Source organism: Lissotriton vulgaris, chromosome 1_1 (genome assembly GCF_964263255.1).
Source record: "Lissotriton vulgaris chromosome 1_1, aLisVul1.2, whole genome shotgun sequence".
NCBI classification, from domain to species: Eukaryota; Metazoa; Chordata; class Amphibia; order Caudata; family Salamandridae; genus Lissotriton; species Lissotriton vulgaris.
In genome coordinates this window covers 2,122,171,339-2,122,192,834 of record NC_141685.1, presented here as the reverse complement: position 1 = coordinate 2,122,192,834, position 21,496 = coordinate 2,122,171,339, and the positions used below count along the sequence as shown (strand labels likewise).

At 48.7% G+C, this 21,496-nt stretch overlaps 1 protein-coding gene across 2 annotated transcripts in view; it reads right to left on the bottom strand.

Moving 5' to 3' along the window:
• Positions 1–18,795: 18,795 nt before the first annotated feature.
• Positions 18,796–21,496, bottom strand: part of RFX4 (regulatory factor X4) — a 267,277-nt gene continuing 264,576 nt past the window's right edge. For both annotated transcript variants that reach the window (XM_086939196.1, XM_086939205.1), the window contains exon 18: positions 18,796–20,455. In XM_086939196.1, coding sequence (XP_086795322.1) covers positions 20,180–20,455 — 276 coding nt within the window. In that variant the 3' untranslated portion in view covers positions 18,796–20,179. The remainder of the gene's footprint in view (positions 20,456–21,496) is intronic.

The window sequence follows — 21,496 nt, the reverse complement described above, 5'->3', positions numbered from 1 at the left end:
GGGAGTGCCAAACCTCCTCGTTCTTTTGGTAGGGTAATAAATCTATTGGATCTTCGTATTTTCCCATAGCTCCATATGAAGCGAGAAAAAATGTTATCGATTTCCTTAAATAAAAGTGGTTCAAAATTCAAGCAAATGGTTCTGAAAAAATATAAAAATCTAGGAAGATATACCATTTTGATTAGATTGCACCTTCCTATGATTGTAAGGTGTAGATTGTGCATTTTTTTTAGGCATTTTTCCGTTTGTTTCATTAGAGGAGCCATGTTAAGTTTAACCAGATTGTTTAAATTAGCGGTAAGGTTGACACCGAGATACATTGCCTTATCCGTTACCCTTTCATCGACAATATTGCTATTGCTGTTGATTAAGATTTGAGTTTTAGTCTGGTTTAATTTATACCCCGAGATTTCGCCAAATTTGTTTGCCTCTAGTTCCATTGCCTCTACTGATTTTTTAGGATCAGCTGTAACTATGGCAATGTCATCGGCATATGCTAAAGACTTTGTTTCGCCATTGATAGTCCTTATTGGCATTATTGAAGTATTCATTTCCAATCTGTGGATGAAAGGATCGATGAATATGGCAAATAGGAGAGGTGAACAAGGGCACCCCTGTCTTGTACCTCTTGATACTTTAATTGTGGCTGTGTTTTCTCCATTTATCGAGACCACAGCTTCTGGATTAGAGTACATCTTGCGAATAGCATTGATAAATGTCTCCCCAATCCCACTCCTTGACATAGCGGTCCATAGATATTTCCAAGAGACCCTATCAAAGGCTTTTTCAGCATCTAAAAGGATAAGTGCCATATTGCATTTCGTAATGTATAATGTTGCTGCATAGTAATGTTTTTGATTATGTTGTTTGTATCGTCTTTATTGTACTGTCATTTTCTTTCATTTTGCAATAAAAAAAATTGAGAAAAAAAAGAAAGCAGCAGAGAGGTCGTGGATGATCAGAGCCACAATCTCCGTGGTCGAGGAGGGTTCTGATGTTGTCTATGGCTGCCATCAGGGTGGTCTCAGTGCTGTGGTTGGCATGGAAACCTGATTGGGAGGTGTCAAGTAGGTGGTTTTGTTCCAGGTAGCCAGTAAACTGTTTATTGATGACTTTCTCAAGTACTTTGGCTGAGTAAGGGAGCAATGAGATCGGTCTAAATTGTGAGTTAGCTGGAGTCACCGGAGGGTTTCTTTAGGAGGGGTCTGACCTCTGCAAGTTTTCATCTGTCCGGTAAGCCTGCTTTGGTGATGGAGGTGTTGAATTTAATGATGCTGGTTGGTTTCCGTGCTGACTGGGCACATTTTGAGGTTGAAGAGACAGTGGGGGCAGGGGTTGGTGGGTGCCCCAGAGTGAATGGATGCCCTGATGGCCATGGTGGTCTGACTGATGAGCGGTGACCAAGCGGTGATCATTCATCTGGTGTGTGCTGGTTGGTCAAGGTTGATAAGGTTGAGAGGAGTGGGTTGGGGGCAAAAGGTTGTTGTAGATGGTGGCTATCATGTTGTGGAAGTATTCCCAGAGGGTATTGCAGAGTTTTCGAGAGGGGTAGATTTTGTTCTCGGTGGCTGCTTGGTTGGAGAATTAAATGACTATTTTGAAGAGTTCTTTCTTGTGGGAAGGCCGCTGTATCGATGTGGACTATGATGACTGTTCTCTTGACTTCCTTGATGCACTGGTGGTAGTTGCTGAGGGCTGCTTTGTGAGTGGCTCTGTCGGGGTTCCTTGTGGTGTGCCACTGTTTCTTGAGCCGGTAATAGTTGTTGTTCATAGTACTGAGCTCTGGGGTGTACCAGCTGGCTTGTTTTGAGGTTTCGTTGGTTTTGGCTGGTTTCATCGTGGAGATCTTGTTGGCGCATTTGGTGATTCATGTAGAGACGTTCTGGATGGCCTGGTCAAGGTCTGGTGAAGCTTCAGGTTGGATGGCACTGAGGGCCTGTATCCACTATGTCTTCATTACTGAGTTCCAGCTATGGTGGGAGGAGCTGTGATGCTTGGGGATGGTGTGCAGAGCATCGGAGATGGAGAAGTGAATGTATGTGTGGTTGGTCAGGGCAAGTTCTGTGACATAGCTCAATTTGATTCGGTCGCTGGAGGTGAAAATGGAGTTGAGTGTGTGTCCGGCTTTGTGCATGGGTTTGATAACCAATTGGGTGAGGCTGATGTTGTTGAGGTTCTCCAGGAGGGAGGTGGAGTTGGCGCCATTGAGGTCATCAACGTGGAAATTGAGGTTGCAGAGTAGGGCTTAGTGGTAGAAGAAGCCTCGGTTGGTAGTGGAGTACCTGCAGGGCGGTGACGTGGGGAGGGAGAGGGGCAGGGTGGGGAGTAGTAATGTATGGATTACGGAGCTTTTCAGATAAGTAAACATATAAATAAATAAAACGAATTTCGTTGCGTGCACTGCATCCCCAAATGCGATGCAGTGCACACAACGAAATTCATTTTATTAATATATCTGTTTACTTACCTGTAAAGCTCCGTAATCTATACATTACTACACCCCACCCTGCCCCTCCCCTTCCCCACGTCACCGCCCTACAGGTACTCCCACTACCGACCACAGCTGGGTAGAAGTCGATGACTAGTAGAGCGATGAGGTTGGAGATGGCGAGGCAAAAAGCTAGTCGGGGTCCCGGGGGGTCTGTTAATGAGGGTGCCTCTTCTCGTGATGTTGGTGTCAGTCTGTGGTTGGGAGTTGAAGTGTTCCACGAGAGGTGTTGATTCATCGTTGGTGGCAATGCATCGGATGGTATCCTTGAAGATGATGGTAATGCCCCCACTGTGTTTGTTGGTGCAATCTCAGTCTATCTTCTTGTAGCCGTCAGGTGTTGCGGTGGTGATGTCGGAATTCGAGGAGGGGTTAAGCCATGTTTTGGTGATGAAGGCAATGTCCAGGGAGAGGGTGGTGACCCAGATTTCCGTGGCATGCCTGCAGAGGGAACGGGTGTTAAGCAAGATGCATTGGAGCGGTTGCGGGTTCTTGGTGATCTTCTAGGCGGAAGTGGTGAGGGATCGAGAGCAGGCTGGTGGCCTTGTGTTGCCGGAGAAGTGGCAGTGGCGGCAGGTGACAGGTCCTTTGGGTGATCATGGGGAGAAAGTACAGCAGATGTTGTTAAGTATCTGGGGTTTAGGTCCAGTAGCTCTTGGTAGTGTAGCAGTGGATGGCAAGAGGGCCAGGGGTTCTGGCGCCTGGCACAGTCCAGCCACGGTTGGGTGAAGACAGGTTTGCAGAAGGCAGAAAAAGGCATACTAGAGGGCAGAAATGAGCAGTAAAAAGGCAGAAAAAGGGTCAGAAAACAAGCAAAAAAATGGCAAACTAAAGGGCAGAACATAGCAGAATAAAGGCAAAATAGAGGGAAGAAACAGGCAGAAAAAACTAGCAGAAAACGAGCAGAAGAAGGCAAACTAGAGGGCAGAAAACAAGCAAACTTAAGACAAGGAAAGAAGCAGAGAACAATCAGAGGCACAAACAGAAGACAGCAGAGGGTAGTGGATTGAGGGAAAATAGAACTGTTACAGGGAGAGCTGGCATGAGGACTTTCCCAATGGGTTCATGCTGCAGCCTCCATTAAGTAGGTCTTGGAGGGAGGGCTGGTTGGCGGGAGTAGGGAAACAGCAGGTGAAGGGAAATGGCATGAAGAAGGAAGAAACAAGCAGAAAAAGGCAAAATAGAGGGCACAAACGAGCAGAAAAAAAGCAGAAAAATTAGCAGAAAATTAGAAAAAAAAGGCAAAATAGAGGGCATAAACGTTCGAACAAGTTCAAACAACATTATCCTATGGACACAAGTATTACCTTAATTGCAGATAATGCCCTCCCCTGATTCATAATGTGGTACTGTAAAATGCAGCCAAAAGGTTTGTACTGCACAGACTTGGACCTTCTTGTCCCACGGACAAAATAAACATTAAAAAGTTTTGTCCTTGACCTCAAACAATATGTTTTGGCTGTTGGGCTATAGAAATTCCACACCCCTTAATTCTCCTGAGTGCACCCTTTGATGGAGAGTACATATTAGGCCCACAGGTGAACCCAATGCTGGAAAAAACACACAAAAAGATACTGAAACAGCGAAAGCTATGAGGGCACTCTAGACACAGCCTACCAAGTCAGGATTTAGGAGGCAACAAGCAGGGGTTGGTACTAAATCAGCAGCAATCTCACAATGCTATCAGTACCATCCATCTTTTTGTTTAAATCTGTTTTTATTAGCTTTTAAAGATTACAGCATCATGAAAGATAACATGTATCACATAAAGTTGACCATACAGTGAACCATCCGCCTACGTTAAAGATACATTACAGGGGACGCCTCAATACTTTACTCTTTGGAGAAGGAGGGGACCAGAGAAAAGGGGAACCTGGATGCCCCCCTGTAAATGGAGGGAGGGAAGCACAAGGCTTAGACAAACCAGTGGAAGGTTGTTTAAAAATAATCTCCTGGAACATAGCCGGCCTAAAAAATACATTGCTCAGACCAGAGTGGCATTCTTTTATGGCTGCTCACGATATCTGCCTGATGCAGGAGACCTGGGCAATGGAGGAGAGCAAAAGCCCGGCCTTTGCAACCTATGATATTCTAGCAGTATCTACAGGAAGAGGCCGCCCTTCTGGCGGGCTATCAATATGGATAGGTACCCACTTGGGCATCCAGGCAAAACAAATGCAAGCTAATTCCCTGGATGTCCAGTGTGTCCTACTAACACCCCAAAGTAATCCACAAGTAGCCATAATAAACATCTACTCAAGGCCAGTTAAAAAGGGGCAGGAATCAAATACAATTAAAGCACTCGATCAATGTATCCAAAGTTTGGACCCCTTTATTGCGATAATTTTGGGGGTGATTTTAACTGCCAATTCGAGCCTCTGGGTAGCATGGAGTTTCGCGAACATGATGAGGTCGACTTATTCTGGCATATCCCAGACCCGAAGATCACCCCAGTTAGAGCATTGACACCGTTGGTGCTCCAGATAATATCTTTCACCCTTGCAACGTCTATGCGGTCGTGCAATGGGAGATTGGATCCCGACTGTCCAGGAGTAGTCACCTATAATAGGGCATACCAAACCTCCATCATAGATTACATCATGATGGAGGCAAAACATTGGGATAGGCTGAAAGAATTTAGGGTTGTACCAAGGCATGATAGTGATCATAATGCCTTGGTTCTAACCCTCAAGCCTGGGTCTTTTGGTCTTACAAATCCTGCCCCAGACCCAGCCATGGTGAGAACACCTCTCACGGTAACTAACAACAGGAAAAGGATAAAATGGCCGCACTTCGCGAATTCTCCCACTAACCTCGCAAAAATATACCAGATTGCAATTCCTTGCATAAGCGAGATGGGTGAACCGGCTTCTTGCCGGCAACCCTTACAAATTCATACGCAACTAGCTATGACATTAGGGGAGGTATTCTACCCAGTTAGTAGAAACAAACGAAGCACTCCTAGGTCGCACCCTTGGTTTGACTGTACCTGCAAGAAAGTAAAGAGGGATCTCCTTGCAGCAATAAAATCAAAAGATATTCCATTAATTAGGGCAACTAGACTGCGGTACAAAAAGGAGATCACAAGGGGCAAGAGAGAGTGGGAGGAAGCCAGGTGGGAAGAACTGAGGCAAGCGCTCCTTTTAAAGGATGCTAAATTATTTTGGGCTCTAATTAATGCTGGTACCAAAGGGGGAGGAGAGGTTAATTTCCCGAACATAGCCCCCTCAGTTTGGGAGTCACACTTCGCAGCTCTTTACACAAGCCCAGAGACTGGTGTTGACGTGTATTATAGACAGGCCCAGTTGTCAGGGGCAGGTAGGATCCTTCGGACGTCCCCGGCCTCAGAACCCCTGCACGAGTATCGACTGTCGGGGGCCTCGGGCCTGGGTCGTCAGAGGGGCCTGTTGGACGATCAGGAGATGACTTCCTTTCAAAACCTAGAGAGTTTTTCCCTCAAGGAAGTGGAGTCCGCTATCGAAAGATTGCTCCCAAACAAAGCCCCAGGCCTTGACAAACTACCTGGCGACCTCTTTCGCTCCCAGCCCAAAATTTGGACTCCGTATCTTGTAGTCCTGTTTAATGCGATCCTTTGGGGTTCCGAGTTACCGGAAACTTGGTTGGGAGCTGAGATCGTCCCCATTTACAAGAAGGGCTGCCCGTTATCCCCGTCCAACTACGGACCCATTAGTCTTCTAGACACTACGCAAAAACTAATGGGCTGGATTCTATTGGATAGGATACTGGGCTGGATAGAGGAACACAAAATACTGACCACCCTCCAAGCCGGATTTAGATCGGGCATCTCGACCCTGGATCAGATTTTTAGGCTGGAGGTTCTTTTCTGGAAAACTGCAAGAGTAGAGGGTGGCAGCCTCTACCTTGTTTTTGTGGATCTGCGGGCCGCTTTCGATCTTGTGCCCAGAGAGAAATTATGGAGAGTAATGGAAGAACTAGGCCTCCCGCCCTATTTACTTGATGTCTTGATCCGACTTCATGCAGGGAACTTTGCCCAGGTCAGGTGTGGAAGGAACGGCAAACTCTCTGCCCCCTTCCCAGTAACCAGGGGTGTACGCCAGGGTTGCGCCCTTGCCCCTACACTCTTCAGCCTTTACGTTAATGGCTTGATAGATGAATTGGATGGAGTTAGGAATAACGATGCCCCGAGATTGGCTACTGGAAGGGTGCCTGCTCTGATGTTCGCGGATGACACTTTGTTCTTATCCCGAACATCAACAGGCATCCAGAGGGTTCTGGATGGGTTTTCAACCTTTTGTGCCTCAAGGGGACTGGAGGTTAACTTGGATAAAACCAGGTTTATGGTTTTCAATCCCCCAAGGCACACCCGCCCGAACCCTGTCTTGAATGGCACCCCGCTTGAGCGGGTGAAAACCTTTGTTTATCTGGGTGTCACGCTAACTGAAGACTTGGACTGGGGTCCCCATGTGTCTAGATCTGCCCTGAGACTTTCACAGATTACAGGGGGGATTAGGAAATTTCATAAAACTTCACAATTTAAACCAGTCGCCCCTGTTCTTGAAACTTATAGAGCCCAGACCAGGTCAGCAGCTATGTATGGGGCAGAACTATGGGGGCACAAGAATGCACTGAGTCTTCTAAAGGTGGAACAAGCTTTCATGAAAATTTGGTAGGCTTACCCCAAAGCACCCCTCTCATACCGTTGCGGCTAGATATGGGCCTTGAGTCCATAAAAGATCTGATAGCCACACGACCCTTGCTCTACTGGAGAAGGCTCTGGACTGTACCGGAACTTGTTGATTATAGAGTGGAATTTCTAGCAGTCTGAGGCAGCTCAAGAACAAAAATATACCCTGGCTATCCCACATCAAGGTTCTGCTTTACCAAATTGGCTTGCATCAATTGTGGGAGTCCCCGGGGGAGAACTGTCCTAGGTTCCAGAGGTCAGAACTGTTGGCTATCTTGAGAAATTACAGCCTCAACACGCTACACAGCTCGCCAACTCTGGGCAGGCTAACAACTGAATTCCTGCAGGTGAAAACTGCACCCAAGAAGGAGGAATTCTTAGATCTAGTGCAGCCTCCTCTTGCGAGAAAACTATATATCCAACTGAGGCATGGTTGCTTGCCCATCAGGGCGCTGACCTCTAAATGGACTATTTCAAATGAGGGAACCTGCCCAGCCTGCAATAATAGCACAGAAGATATCGCCCATGTCCTGTTCTTCTGCCCGGCGTATAGCAAAATACGGAAATCCTGGTTGGCTCCACTGTGCAGAAACTTGGGACTTAGACAATGTGTACAGGCTTGCAGAATTTTAACATACGATACCTCCCCTCCCATTGTGTTTGCTGTTTCCCGCTTCTCACACGGCATGTCGCGTAGAAGGACCACTTTTTTGATAAGGACCTAATTGGAGCTATCCCCCTCTATTATTCCTTTTTCCTTTTACTCCCCCTTTTTGATAACTTTTGATAAACTTGCTGTTTAATAACTTTTTAACTATTTATATTTATGGATTTTATCACCGTGCTTGTATGTATTTTATTTGCACTTTTATGGTCAACGACCGAAATAAAGTTATCAAATAATAATAACTACATGAGTAAGTGCAGGCATAGAACTAGCTCCACCAGATCAGCAGGGTCAGCTTTCAATCACTGAATTGTTAAACAGAGCACTTCAAAATGGAAACTCTGCAAGTCATCATTCCACTGCTCTCCGTTGAGGACTATGTCACAACCCTTGATATTAAGGATGCATACTTCCACAATCCCATCCATCACTCACACCTCCAGTAGCTCAGGTTTGTGGCAATTGGAAAGCATTATTAGTTCAAAGTACTATGGTGATGGTTAACAACAGTCTCACCGGTATTCACAAAACGTCTGCTATTTGTTTTGTCGCATCACACCTTCCACAATGCCATACACATCTTACCTGGATGACTGGCTCGTAGACAGCGGCAGTCGAGAGCAGTGTCTCACTCACACTCAACAAGCATTGTTCTCCCTCACATTAGAGTTCATGGTCAATGCCAAAAAATCACACTTCTCTTTTCAATAAACGTAATCATGCTTGGGAGCTATACTGAATACAGTAACAAGCAAAGCCTACCCCAACAACGAGAGAGTCATGGGATTTCAGAGGCTGCTTCTCCTTTACTAGATGGTGCATCCTCTGAAAGTGAGAATGATGATTAAATTGTTGGGAATGATAGTGTCTGGTACTGCAATAGTACAAAATGCTTAGTTGCATATATGCCCTCTGTATGAGGCCCTTGTCAGACAATGGCCACAAGCGACTTGTCGGGTCGCCTTAAAACAAACTTTGTTTTCTGCCTGAGGCCATCTACCCATTTCATGTCAATCAAAACATTGATTTGCCCTTCCACCCCAGCCTCAATCAGATGTAGAAAAGGCCTTACACATCTAGTTATCAAAAGAAAGTTTGCGTTATATTGACTTACTACATCCTTTAGAAAGACAAAGCAACTCTTTGTAGCTTTTGGTAAGCCCCATTTAGGGAAACCTATATCCAAAGCAGGCCTTGCTAAATAGATTGTGAAGTGTATTAAAGTTTTATTAATGGTAAAGGCAAACACACTTGGCACTAAGTCTTTCCTAGGTAATATTCCACCTGCAGTCATGTGTAAGGCGAGAATGAACATGGTCTAGTATCCACACTTACATCAATAATTATTGTATGGACATTCACATCTGCCAATAAGCACAGGTCGGCAAAATGTCCCAAACATTTTGTTTCAAACATTTTGTTTCAAACATCTTCCGCTCAGCTCATAAGTCTCCACTTGTAGGGCATTGCTTTTCATTCCCTGCATAGCATGTGATCAACAGCATTACCTGTTGCAAACAGAAAAACGTGCTTATCTGTAACAATCAATTTGAAGCTTATAGTGGTGTTGATTTGCATGCACCCTCAAACCTCCCCAGATGCAAGTCATGCATTACATTACCCCAGAATACATACACTGTACTGCTTCGCATTGCTACACCTAGTTACTTTCGCCCACTATAGGAAAACACAATTTGAGGTAGAGTTTGTGTCTTGGTGCATTGTAGGTTTTGGGTAAGGATCAGAGTCACCTTGAAACTGAAACCTGTATTTTGAAGAAAAACAACTGGCAATGTCTGAACTCAACACTAGATGGCAGGAGTGTGCAAAGCAAGTGATCTACAGTACTAGGAACGGTAAACTGATTGTTATAGGGCCATATGCAGGTAGCCCAATTGCGATCGCAAATGCTGAAATTCGCAGAATATCAGCGTTTGCGATCGCAATTTGGGCAGTGTGCTATGTATGACACAAAAAGCCACACGCAAAATAAGGAATCGCAAAATGTGCGATTCCTTATTTTGCGATTGCATTTAAGGAATTGCAAATTGCGACTCCTTAAATGCAATGTAGGAAGTACCCATGTTGTGGGAATTGTGGCTTAAGGAATCGCAAAATACCACCAACTTCAGTTTGGTGGTAAATTGCGATTTCTTTAAAAAATGCACTTTTTGGCATTTTTCAAAGTGCCATGTGGGTCACATACATGCCCTTAGGGCATGTATGTGGGCCTCATGTGCACACATGTTAAATTCAGGGGTGCAACAGGGTGTCCTGTCGACACCCTTGCAACCCTGAAATTACATTCTCAATTTGCGATTCTCTAATTGAGAATCGCAAATTGAGAATCTCTTCCAATTCATTCCTATGGGTTTTCGCAAAAAAATGTGCTAATCCTACCTACATTTCGTTTTGCAATTCTCTAATTGCGATTCCCAAAAAATTGCAATTTGAGAATCGCAAAACAAAAATTACCTACATATGGCCCATAGACAAGTAATGTTTTCCTTTCAGGAACACAATTCAAATCATTTATCCTCCTTTTCAATTATTTTGAACACTTCGTTAAACTAGATTTAAGTTATGACATTTGTCCCAATTCATATGTTTTTGGAAGATTGTTTACCCATAAGATAGTTTTACAGATTGCAAAAAATATCTTCCTGGATATATTTATGTATAAGGGTATGTCCTGCATACATTAATGACGATATTGTGTGGGGCCGTGGCCAAGCAACATGGCCGACAGGACGTGAGCCCCTTTCGGCTCCCGGCAGGCCGCCACTTTAATCCTGTTAAAAAGGTCCTCACAGGGCCCTTGAACTGGAATTCGAGGTGTCCACGAGCCCTGTCTATTGACCGCTGTATCCGGACCCGATTTGGGGCTGCTGGCAGGCAGCATTGCAGAGGAATCAGCCCGGACTGACCGGGGGCGGGCCGTAGATACTAGAGGCCGGGGTCTAAGGCCTAGCTTCATGAGGCGGTGGTGACTGGACACCGGGGAGCCCGCTGCCACTGGGGTTTCCCACGGCGACAGGCACGAGAGGGACGACAGGAGCGGACTGGAGCCCGCCGTCCGCTGGGCCCCGCTGTGTGTGCTGAGACCTGCGCCCGCCTGAGCTGCTGCGGAGGGCCTGTCCCAGGAGGTACGGTGGAGGGCCCGCTGTCAATAGAGGCCGGGGATTGAGACCTGCTTCGGCGGACCCAGAACGCCGGGAGGTCGGGAGGCCCGCTGCCATCGGAGCCTCCCGCAACGAGAAGTGCCGCTGCCTTGAATCGGGGCCCGCTGAGGTGAAGGTAACTGTGCCCGCCTGGACTGCGGAGGAGGGGCGCGGGCTGCCTGGCGGAGGGCCCACCATCATTTGCGGCCGGAGCTGTGGACTGCTGCCGCGGAATCATAGCGGCTGGACGTCGGGAGGCCCACTGCCATCGGGGTCTCCCGTTGCGGGACGGCGGTCGGCGACGGACTAAGGACTACTGCTGCTTGGGCCCCGCCGGACAGAGAGTGCCCTGTGCCCGCCTGTTCTGTGGCGGGGGGCTTGACCAGGCCCATCCGTGAGTGAGGGTCCGCACTCCTGGGATAAGGGCAGCTGGAAGTCGGGGGGCCCCCTGCCACTGGGGTCTCCTGTTGTCGGAGGACTGACGGCGAAGGTCAGGGGTCGGCTGTCACCTGGGGCCCCACCGAGGTGATAGTATCCTGCGCACCCCCCGCCCCTACCCCCCCCCCGCCTCAGGTCTGCTGAGGAGGCCGGGAGTTCAGACCTGCATCAGAGGAGCAAGGACTATGGATCCGAAACCCTGGGGACTTCTCCTGGATAGCCCTCTGGTTGAGAAGGTGCCCGCGACGCCCATTGTGAGACGCTCCAGCCCGACCGCAGTGGGAAGCGCTCGGGTTGGAGGGCAGCTGCCACCGCTGAGACCCGCCTTAAGGCATTGGAGCCTGGAGTCCAGCTAGCCCGGTGAGGACCCGCCGGTGTGGAGGGGTGGCTGCAGAAGAGGACTCTCACTACTTGCCACTTGCACTACTGGTGCTAAGGGAGACCATAACGGTGGGAGCACTGACTGCTCCGGGAGGGGGGGGGTTGGGGGCTGCTATCGGAACGGATGAACTAGAGAGACAGTTATTCAGTGGAGACAGATCCACCGGCCGCCAGTATGGGAGAAAGGGCCCACGGAGGTGACAAAGGGAGGCCCCCTGCAGCACTGAGTGGCTCCTGCCGACCGCAGACTTCTGAGAGTGGTGCGGCGCACTGTTGTAGCTGGGACTTGGCCTTGAAGTGGGACTTGGAGCGGATTGGGCACTACACACTGGGGAACCACTGCCGCTGAGGGAGAGCGCAGGGGACATCAGCAATGCGTAAAGACAGGATGTCTCGTTCATTGCAGCCGAACACGATAACGCAATACACCACCCAGACACTTCCCTCACAGCGGATAACGCGCCAGAAGGGCCAGGAGGACGGGGCCGAGGCTCCCAGGGAGTCCTCTTGGGCGGAGCTGCTGAAGGCGATCCAGGGCTCGCACTCAGCGTTGGAGAGACAAATAGAAACAGTGTCCATTGATGTGAACCTGCTCCGGACGGACCTCCGTAAAGTAGCTGATAAAGTTACGGATGCTGAAGGGAACATTGCGCAGTTGCAGGGAGAAGTGGCGTCCCTCAAAAAAACAGTCTCACAACTCACAGCCACGACAGGAGCCCTGGAGCGGAGAGCAGAAGACGCGGAAGGACGGGCGCGCCGCAGTAACATCAGGGTGCTTGGTGTCCCGGAACGGGTGGAGGCGGGCAACGCAGAGTGCTTCCTGGAGAACTGGATCCGAGCAGAACTTTGTCCGAGGGGTCTGTTGGAGGTCTTCGGGATTGAAAGGGCGCATAGAGCACTGGTTCCGCCGCCGCGGCCAGGGGCCCCACCGCGCGCCCTCATTACCAAAATCCTCAATTACCGTGACAGGGACTGTATCCTGAGGGCCGCGAGGGAATCGCCGAATCTCACCTTCGAGAATAGCAGGGTCTCCATTTACCCTGATTACACCCAACAGGCCAGGAGCAGCGAAAATCATTTCTGGGTGTTAAACAGAACCTTCGGGAGATGCACCTACAGTACATGCTGCTCTACCCCGCCAAGCTTAAGGTACCGTAGCAGGGGAAGGCGCATTTCTTTGACACCCCTGGGGACGTCTGGGAATGGTTGGAGGTCAGGGGCGATGACCTCCCGCCGGGCGAACGAGCAGCCTCCCGCAGGAACTGGGGAACCCGTCGATCGAGCAGACAAACCAGCAGACGACGGCGCCCTTCTGAGACAGCTGAGAGTGAGGAGAAGCACCGAGTTATGGTGGGGGACGATGGAGCCATACGCCTGGAACCGTCAGACGTCGGAGATGTGTCGACATTATTGAAACCTTCCGAGTCCAATGACATCCTAGTCCCTGACACCCTGCAGGTTCTTGATGGAGGCCATTTTGCCTACTGCCTCTGCGATCCCTGAAACAGCGGGGCCGTGACCCCGGAGTCAGCGACTCCACTGTGAAGAATAGGAGAGGATGGATGCATTGACTAGTTTGATGGAGGTTATGATTCTTGGCTGCATGGTCTCCCCCTGTGGGGAATGTGAGTGCTGAATAACACATAGGGGAGCCCACTTCCTTTAGTATAGTATGTCCGAGGGGGGAGAAATGAAGGCAGGGTGCCTGGTGTCTGGAGAGAGTCTAGCCTTGGAATTGATGGGTTGGGCCCTGACTTATTATTAATAGTGTGTGAGTGGCCTTGCTGGGAGTCGGGGTGGGGGGAGTTTAGTTCCTTTCTTGAGTGGGTTCGCCTTGTTGGGCGAATGGGGTGGCTGTGCACGTCTTGGCACCAGCGGGGAAAGGGCATATTGGCAGGTTTTGTTGTTGCTGGTATTTTGCTTGTGGGTGGGGGGAGGGGGCTGTTGGAAGGGGACTCCTGGTGGCCTCCCGCCCTGGGCACCGCACCCAAACCGACAGACCATGCACGCAACCTGGGCTTCATCCTGGACTCCTCCCTCTCCATGACCAGGCAAGTCAACAACGTCTCCTCGGCGTGCTTCAACATCCTACGCATGCTACGAAAGATCTTCTGGTGGATCCCCTCCGAGACCAGGAAGACCGTCACCCAGGCCCTCGTCACCAGCCGACTGGACTACGGCAACGCCCTCTACGCCGGTACCACCGCCAAGCTCCAGAAGAGACTCCAGCGGATCCAGAACGCCTCAGCCAGACTCATCCTCGACATCCCACGAACCAGCCACATCACCGGACATCTGAGAGACCTCCACTGGCTCCCCGTCAACAAAAGAATCACCTTCCGCCTCCTCACCCACGCACACAAAGCCCTACACGACCAGGGCCCGAGCTACCTCAACAGCCGAATCAACTTCTACGCTCCCAAACGCCACCTCCGATCAGCCAACCACGCCCTCGCCGCCGTCCCCCGCATCCGAAGAGCGACTACGGGAGGAAGGTCCTTCTCCTACCTGGCCGCCAAGACCTGGAACTCCCTCCCTCCCGACCTGCGCCTGACCCAAGACCACCTCTCCTTCAGGAAGAAGCTGAAGACCTGGCTGTTCGAGCAGTAGCGGCCCCCCCTACCCTCCCAGCGCCTTGAGACCCTACGGGTAGGTAGCGCGCTATATAAGTGTCACTGATTGATTGATTGATTGATGTTGCAGGGGACTGTTTCAGGCATCGCTGTATTACATTTCGGGCACCGGAGGGGAACTACACTGTATACAGGAATGATTGGAGAGGTAGAATACATCAGAAAGCATTGGGTATAAATTTATGAGTTGGAATGTGAGGGGGCTAGGCACGTGCACTAGGAGATATAGAGTTCTCTCCTTCCTTCGAAGACATGGTGTCTCCATTGCATGTCTCCAGGAGACCCACCTTGTAGATGACGGGGCACAGAAGCTGGGTAAAAAGTGGCGGGGTCAATTAGTCCATGCATCCTTCTCCACTTATGCCAGGGGGGTTCTGATTTGGGTGGCACCTGGGGTACCGTTTGCTATACAGTATGTGGAGGCAGACATACAGGGTCAGTACTTGCTTCTAAGGGCCAAGCTGGATGGTAGGGACATTGTCATTTTGCATTCTTATGCACCCAACACTGGTGACCCGACCTTCTTTCAGGCCTTGCAGGACGTCCTGTCCCATGACCTGGGGACTCATGTCCTCTGGTGTGGGGACTTTAATTGTGTTCTCGATCCAGACCTGGATAGGTCTCCACCCTGGGAGGGCACTAAACCACGAATGACTGTACAGCTCAGAGGTGTTATGGAAAACGTAGGCGCAGTGGATATTTGGAGGTTGAAGAACCCAACACAGAGGGTGTATACCTGCTTCTCACCCATCCAAAACACATACAGTCGCCTAGATAGAATCTTGGTAGCAAGTGCAGAGCTCAACATGTCAGTGGACGTCACACACCAGGCTCGGTTTCTATCGGACCATTCGCCAGTAGCTTGCGTGGTTCAGTGGGGGCCACTGGTGAACCTTCCTCGGAATTGGAGGCTCCCGGTGGATATCCTCCGAGACCAGGTAGGGAAAGCGTACGTGGAAAAGGCCCTTGGGAACTATGTAGACCTTAATTGGGGGGAGGGACGCATATCCTTGGCAAACAAGTGGGAGGCCCTGAAGGCGGTGGTGAGGGGCGCTTCTATGGGGCTCACCTACGAAGTCCGGAAAAAGCTCCTACAGGATCTCAAGGCGGCGGAGGATACTCTTCTGCATGTCCAACACTCGGCTGACCCTAGTCCTCCGCAGGGGGGGGAGGAACGGGCTTCCCGGGCTCGGCTACACAATATCCTTGATAGATTGGACAAATATACCTTGGGTCAATACAGACAGCGCCTCCATAGGGAGGGCGACAAATCGGGGCGGCTCCTGGCCTGGATCCTTTGGAGGGAACAAACCCCATAGCGTATCGTAGCCCTGCGGGGCCAGAACGGAGACATGGTATACTCGGAGCAGGCCATCCTTGGGGTTTTACAAACCCACCTTCGGCAAGTTGATGCTGCGAACCCGGACATTTCCGAGGTCCTTTACCTCCCTTACTTACAGGGGTTGATTCTACCGACTCTGTCAGACTCAGACCGAGAGGAATTAGACGCGGGCCTGTCCTTGGTAGAGGTTCAGAAGGCCCTGGCCTGCTTGCCGCTTGCTAAGTCGCCGGGGAGCGACGGGTTCCCACCGGAGTTTTACCACGAATTCGGGAGACATTTGCTCCACTCCTATTGCAAGTGTTTCTCGAGGCGATTGAACATGGTAGTCTCCCACCGAGTATGGCTCGAGGGGAAATCTGCATGATCCTAAAACCAGGGGGTGACAAACTTGATCCGTCATCGTATCGTCCGATCACCATGATAAATACTGATGTGAAAATATTGACTAAACTCTTAGCGACCCGGCTGGCACCCCACATGCAGCATTTGGTTCATCAAGACCAGTGCGGATTTATCCCTGGGCGCAACACAGCCATGAACCTGCGACGCTTAAACCATATCCAGCTTGAAGTACAAGATAGAGAAGACCAGTCGGTCTTGGTCTCCATAGATCTTGCTAAGGCCTTTGACACGGTTGACTGGGGCTACTTGCAGAAGGTCCTCCGGCTGGCAGGATTGGGGCCCAACTTCTGCCGTTGGATTTGTATTTTATACAGTTCCCCTTGCGCCCGGGTACGTTTGGGAGCCGCGAGGTCGGAGGAGTGGCAGTTACAAAGGGGCACGAGACAAGGGTGCCCCCTCTCGCCACTGCTTTTTGCCATGGCGATAGAGACGTTCGCTGTGAGGATTCGAGCTGAGATGGAGCCTTGGGGCATCCAGGTAGGGGACACGTGTAATCTTCTTTCGCTTTATGCGGATGACGCCTTGTTTTACTTGATGGCCCCAAGGGTGGCGCTCCCGTTGTTACTGCACCATCTAGATCGTTTTGTTGAGGTGTCGGGCCTGCGGCTTAATCGGAGCAAATCCCTGATTTTCCCACTATCGGGATTTGAATCGGTGCCCCTTGAAGACTTAGCAGAACTCGGGCTGCGCTGGGAACGGGACAGTTTCCGATATCTAGGCATCCATGTGACCTCTACGGAGGTGCAATCACTGGCCCGCAACATGGACCGGGTGATTAAGTCCCTCCAGCAATCCGTGTCATTCTGGAACACGCTGCCACTAGCTTTAATGGGACGACTGGCCATCGCCAAAATGGTCATGCTGCCACGGACACTGTACGTCCTTCAGAACACGTTGTGCCCTCTCCTGCCGAGGATTTTTCGGACCCTTAAAACGCTGCTCACATCCCTGCTTTGGGCGGGTCGGCGCAGCAGAGTGGCACTCCATACCGTCGTGCGCTCCTATGAGGAGGGGGGTTTGGAGGCCCCACGCTTTGATCTATACTATTATGCTGCACAACTACTTCCAGCTGCCAGATGGTTTGCTGACGCGGATATCTGGGAAACGCGATTGCTAGCAGGGAGAGCGCCGGTTCCGGAGCTTCAGATGGTGTTGATGCGCGGGGGGCTGAGACCACGTTACCTTACATAGTAAGGCATACAGCATCCGTATGGCAGCGATTCATAGAACAGGCCCTACAATCGGCGCCATTCCATAGAGATCTATCGATCTGGATACTGGCACCCATAGTAGAAGTCGAACATCAGATGTCCTTCCGGGAGTGGAGAGAGGGGGGTTGTGAGGTCCTGGCTGATCTGTACCCCTCGAAGAGCTTTCTGACATACGAGCAGGCGGCAGAGACCTTTGGTCTTAGTGTGGGACAGTACTTGCATTACCGGGGATTGCGTGACGTAGTGCGCGAGGTGTGGCCCCAATGCCCGGACATACCCCAGATGACTCAGACCTTACATAACCTCCTGTCCTGTGGCAGTGGACGCAGACTGATATCCCTGCTGTATGCAGCCATGAGAAGTGACTCCACCCCGCCGGTGCCAGGGACAGCGGACGCTCATAGGGGCACTGACAAAGCGTGTGTCCTGTAATGCACGCTTCAAGCTTATTCATTTTAACTTCCTTCACCGTACTTACCTTACTCCAAAGAGGCTGAGCCAGTTCTCGATCGATGGAAGAGACAACTGCCCCAGATGTGGCGCTGAAGGGGCGGGATTCCGGCACCTGGCCTGGGAGTGCCCATTAGTGGGGGGCTTCTGGGCAGGGGTTGTGGGTCATATCACTGCTACCACTGGTCTGCGGATACAGCAAATACCCTTACATTGTCTGTTGGCATTGGTCCCTAGGCCGAGGAAACGGAAACTCACCTATAAATTATTGCAATTAATGTTAGTGCTGGCTAGGTGCAAGGTGGCTATCACATGGATGGGACAAAGGGCCCCGGAGATAGGTACATGGCTCAAAGATGTGAGGGAATGGACCCTTGCAGAGGAGACACACATGCAGTCTACTAGGAGAGACGAGAAATTGCAGGAGGACCTGCTGGTGTGGCGCACCATGTGTATGGCAGGTTTGCCTACGGAGGGGCAGTCGTCCCACAGCGACTCCGAGGGGACCAGTGGCGAATTGTTCTCAGCACACGAATCAAGGTCTAAGGGAGGGGAGGGCGAGGATAATTGAGGGGGCGCGAGTTTGGTGCACGGAACACGGCCTGGTATGTTCCCTCATGATGATGCCTAATCTTAGCTTGTTCGTTTTCTGTACCTCACGAACTCCTGTATTTCGAGTTGTAAGCCTTGTCCGTAATGTGCCTTAATGAGTCCGTCGAGATGTATACAAATGTTTTTATGATGCCTTGGGGGGGGGGGGTTGGTGGGGGGGTTTCTACAATGTATGACATAAAATTGAAAAAGAAAGTTTAAAAAAAAAATTATGATATTGTGTTATAGGAAATTCTGTCTTAATGTGTGTGCTTTACAATGTTCTGTTAGGAACGTAACGTGAATGGAATTAAATTACAATGCTGACAAGTAAAGATTTCATGTTTTTATTTGTGTGTGAAAATCTTTCATGTATTTTGAACAACTGTACAAATATTATCACATTTCGTTTTTAGCCATAAACACTTTGTACGCTATGAAAGTTTTATTTACACCACTGCTATAACTTCTGAGGTTATAGTTTCACATATTTATTTATCGCCCATAGGGCAATAGGTCCATCGTAATTTCTCAGTGCATTTTATCACACAGAAGAAAAAACTATGTTAATGTAGTCTAATAAAAAACTCACAGAATGCTACACAACAGACAGAAAAATGTCTACACAATTTCTCCCAGAAGGACAATATTTTTTTCACACATACACAAAACAAAATATGTTCAAAGGCACAGCTTCGAATGTTCTTGTAAAAATGTGTGGACTATACAATAATGTGAAAGGGCCGGACAAATCTCTTCACACCTTCCGACGGGTAATGTGCCATTCACTGTTTCCTGCTAATTTATTTTTCTGCAGAGTTGACTCCATTTACAGTCATAGTTTCTGTCCGTCAATCCAAGGTAAATTACCGAATAGTTGTGGATTCTGCATTGAATCAACTTCGCATTTAATACAGACCCACATGGAGGTAAATAAAGGCAGTGTCTCCTTATTAGCAGCTCTTCTGTGCTGTTCTTAAGATTCAGGCCGAAAACGTAGGCAATGCCACAAGCACTAAAGATAGTTCTTACAGAATGTCATCCATCTGGTCACTGGCAGTAAGAATTGGGTCACATCTGCGCACCAAGCGTGTGGTGTATATCTGTATTAGTCTATGTCCGTATCAGCACCGTGCTTATTGTATACGTTCTTACTAGTGTCCTGACTGTAGTATATATTCATAGTTTGAACTCTATTCTAGTAAGACTCGCCGATGATGCTGTTGCTATATAATACATCCTTGTGGTACATGCCTCTAGAAGTGCCTGGCATATAGCACATGGCTGTATTGTCTACATCACAACACAGCTTATTGTACACATCCCTTTTAGCGACTTGCTTGTGGTACGTGTCCTATAAGCGCCTTACTTATAGCACACGTCATTATTAATAAATAGATTGAGCCAACTACTTTTTTTTTCAAACATACGCACATGTTTACCAACATGTTATCAACTGATTCCCGGAGTTGGCATCACATAGTATGAGATAAGAAAACATTAAAAAGGCACAACTTGGCCTATATAGTGCTATATAATAATTGTATAATCCTTCCTCACTAGAGAATATAGAGTTACATTGGTTTGTGGTCCCTTATATCCAGTTTCTTAATTCGAACTACTTCTCCGTTATAAATGGCTGCGCCACTACCCTTTACAGAGGTTCTCAAATTGTCCCACGAGCTATTACACAAAGCTCTCATGTATTTTTATCTCTTTTCCACGCAGATAAATTAGCCACAAAAATACTCATTTTGCCCATCCAGTGTTCGCCTCTCCATTAATATAGGCAAAGCCAGGAAAGTGTTGCATGTGGTCGTAATCAGAGTTCCTGCGTGCATTCAGGGGTGTGTACACGTCACTAGAGTTCCCAAATCTTGCAGAGTGCATTGCTGGACTTGGATAGCACGTGTTAGCGCTGGCCACTTCAGACCACCGTGGCGCCACAGGGGTGGAATGAAATCTTGGGGTGCTGCTCATCAGGCAGGGAGGGTCCAGCCGTGCCGTCTGGCTATTGAATGGGTACTTGAAAAAAGAGAAAAAAATATAAATTACCACATTCAAGCCAAGATAGCAAATCACATTTACATTCTGATCACCTCATTTCCAAACTTTTAAAATATTTCAGTGTGCCCTATCCTTGTTTACATTTTCATGAACATACCATTTCATGCTGGTGATTTCATTTGTGGCTCTGGCTTAGAGATGGGTTCATATTTCTATCAGGCCTCAGGTAATAAATAAAAACACAAATAAAAAATACATACATATGTACCTACATTGAGGGTCTTTGCATAAGCTCTTATTATCCATTAGTCTGTTGAACTGTTATTCACATCTTACTTCTGCCCACCGCAGCATACAGAGAGAGGCATTGGGTCAGAACACGTCAGTTATTAGATCTCTTACGTTGTGAGTGACGCCATATCGCTGGCCACCTGTACTACTCAAGCACATAAAAAGAAGGGTACTTCAGTGCCAGGATGGGTGAGCTAAACATTTCTTTGCCCTGGTTTTCTTAACCTATGTTATCCTTTATTTTTACATATCCTTGTGTTTTAAACTATATCTTCAAGTTAGATTAATTCGTAGTCAAAAGTATTTTTCTCTGTGCCTGTATAAATCATATTTCCTTGTGGTGTGCATTAAAAGCTATAAAGAGTTTCTACAAATATTCAAAGTACATCTGCCCGTTAGGAAATGCATGCGCTGTTCTAATAAAATGACATGACTGGCTATTTTTTTTTTTAATTGTTATTGCAAGCATATGATCTTACATTTAGGCAGCAGTATGTTTTTTCTTTTTGCATAATATGACTGCAATAAAAAAACACGAGGGTCAAGATTTAGAAAAGTCACAGAATATTGCTTAGCACCCAAAGATGTTGTGCTGCATGAGAGAAAGAGAGCAGGAAAAAGCCAGATCTACTATGATATGGCCACTGCGGTAGCCATATAGTAAGTGTCAAGACCTTACGAACTTTGGGCAATGGATTAGGGAGAGTGACGCTGACAATTTGCTGACAACTTGAGGTTGGGTGGGGGTGGGTTCTGGGTAGTTGGGTT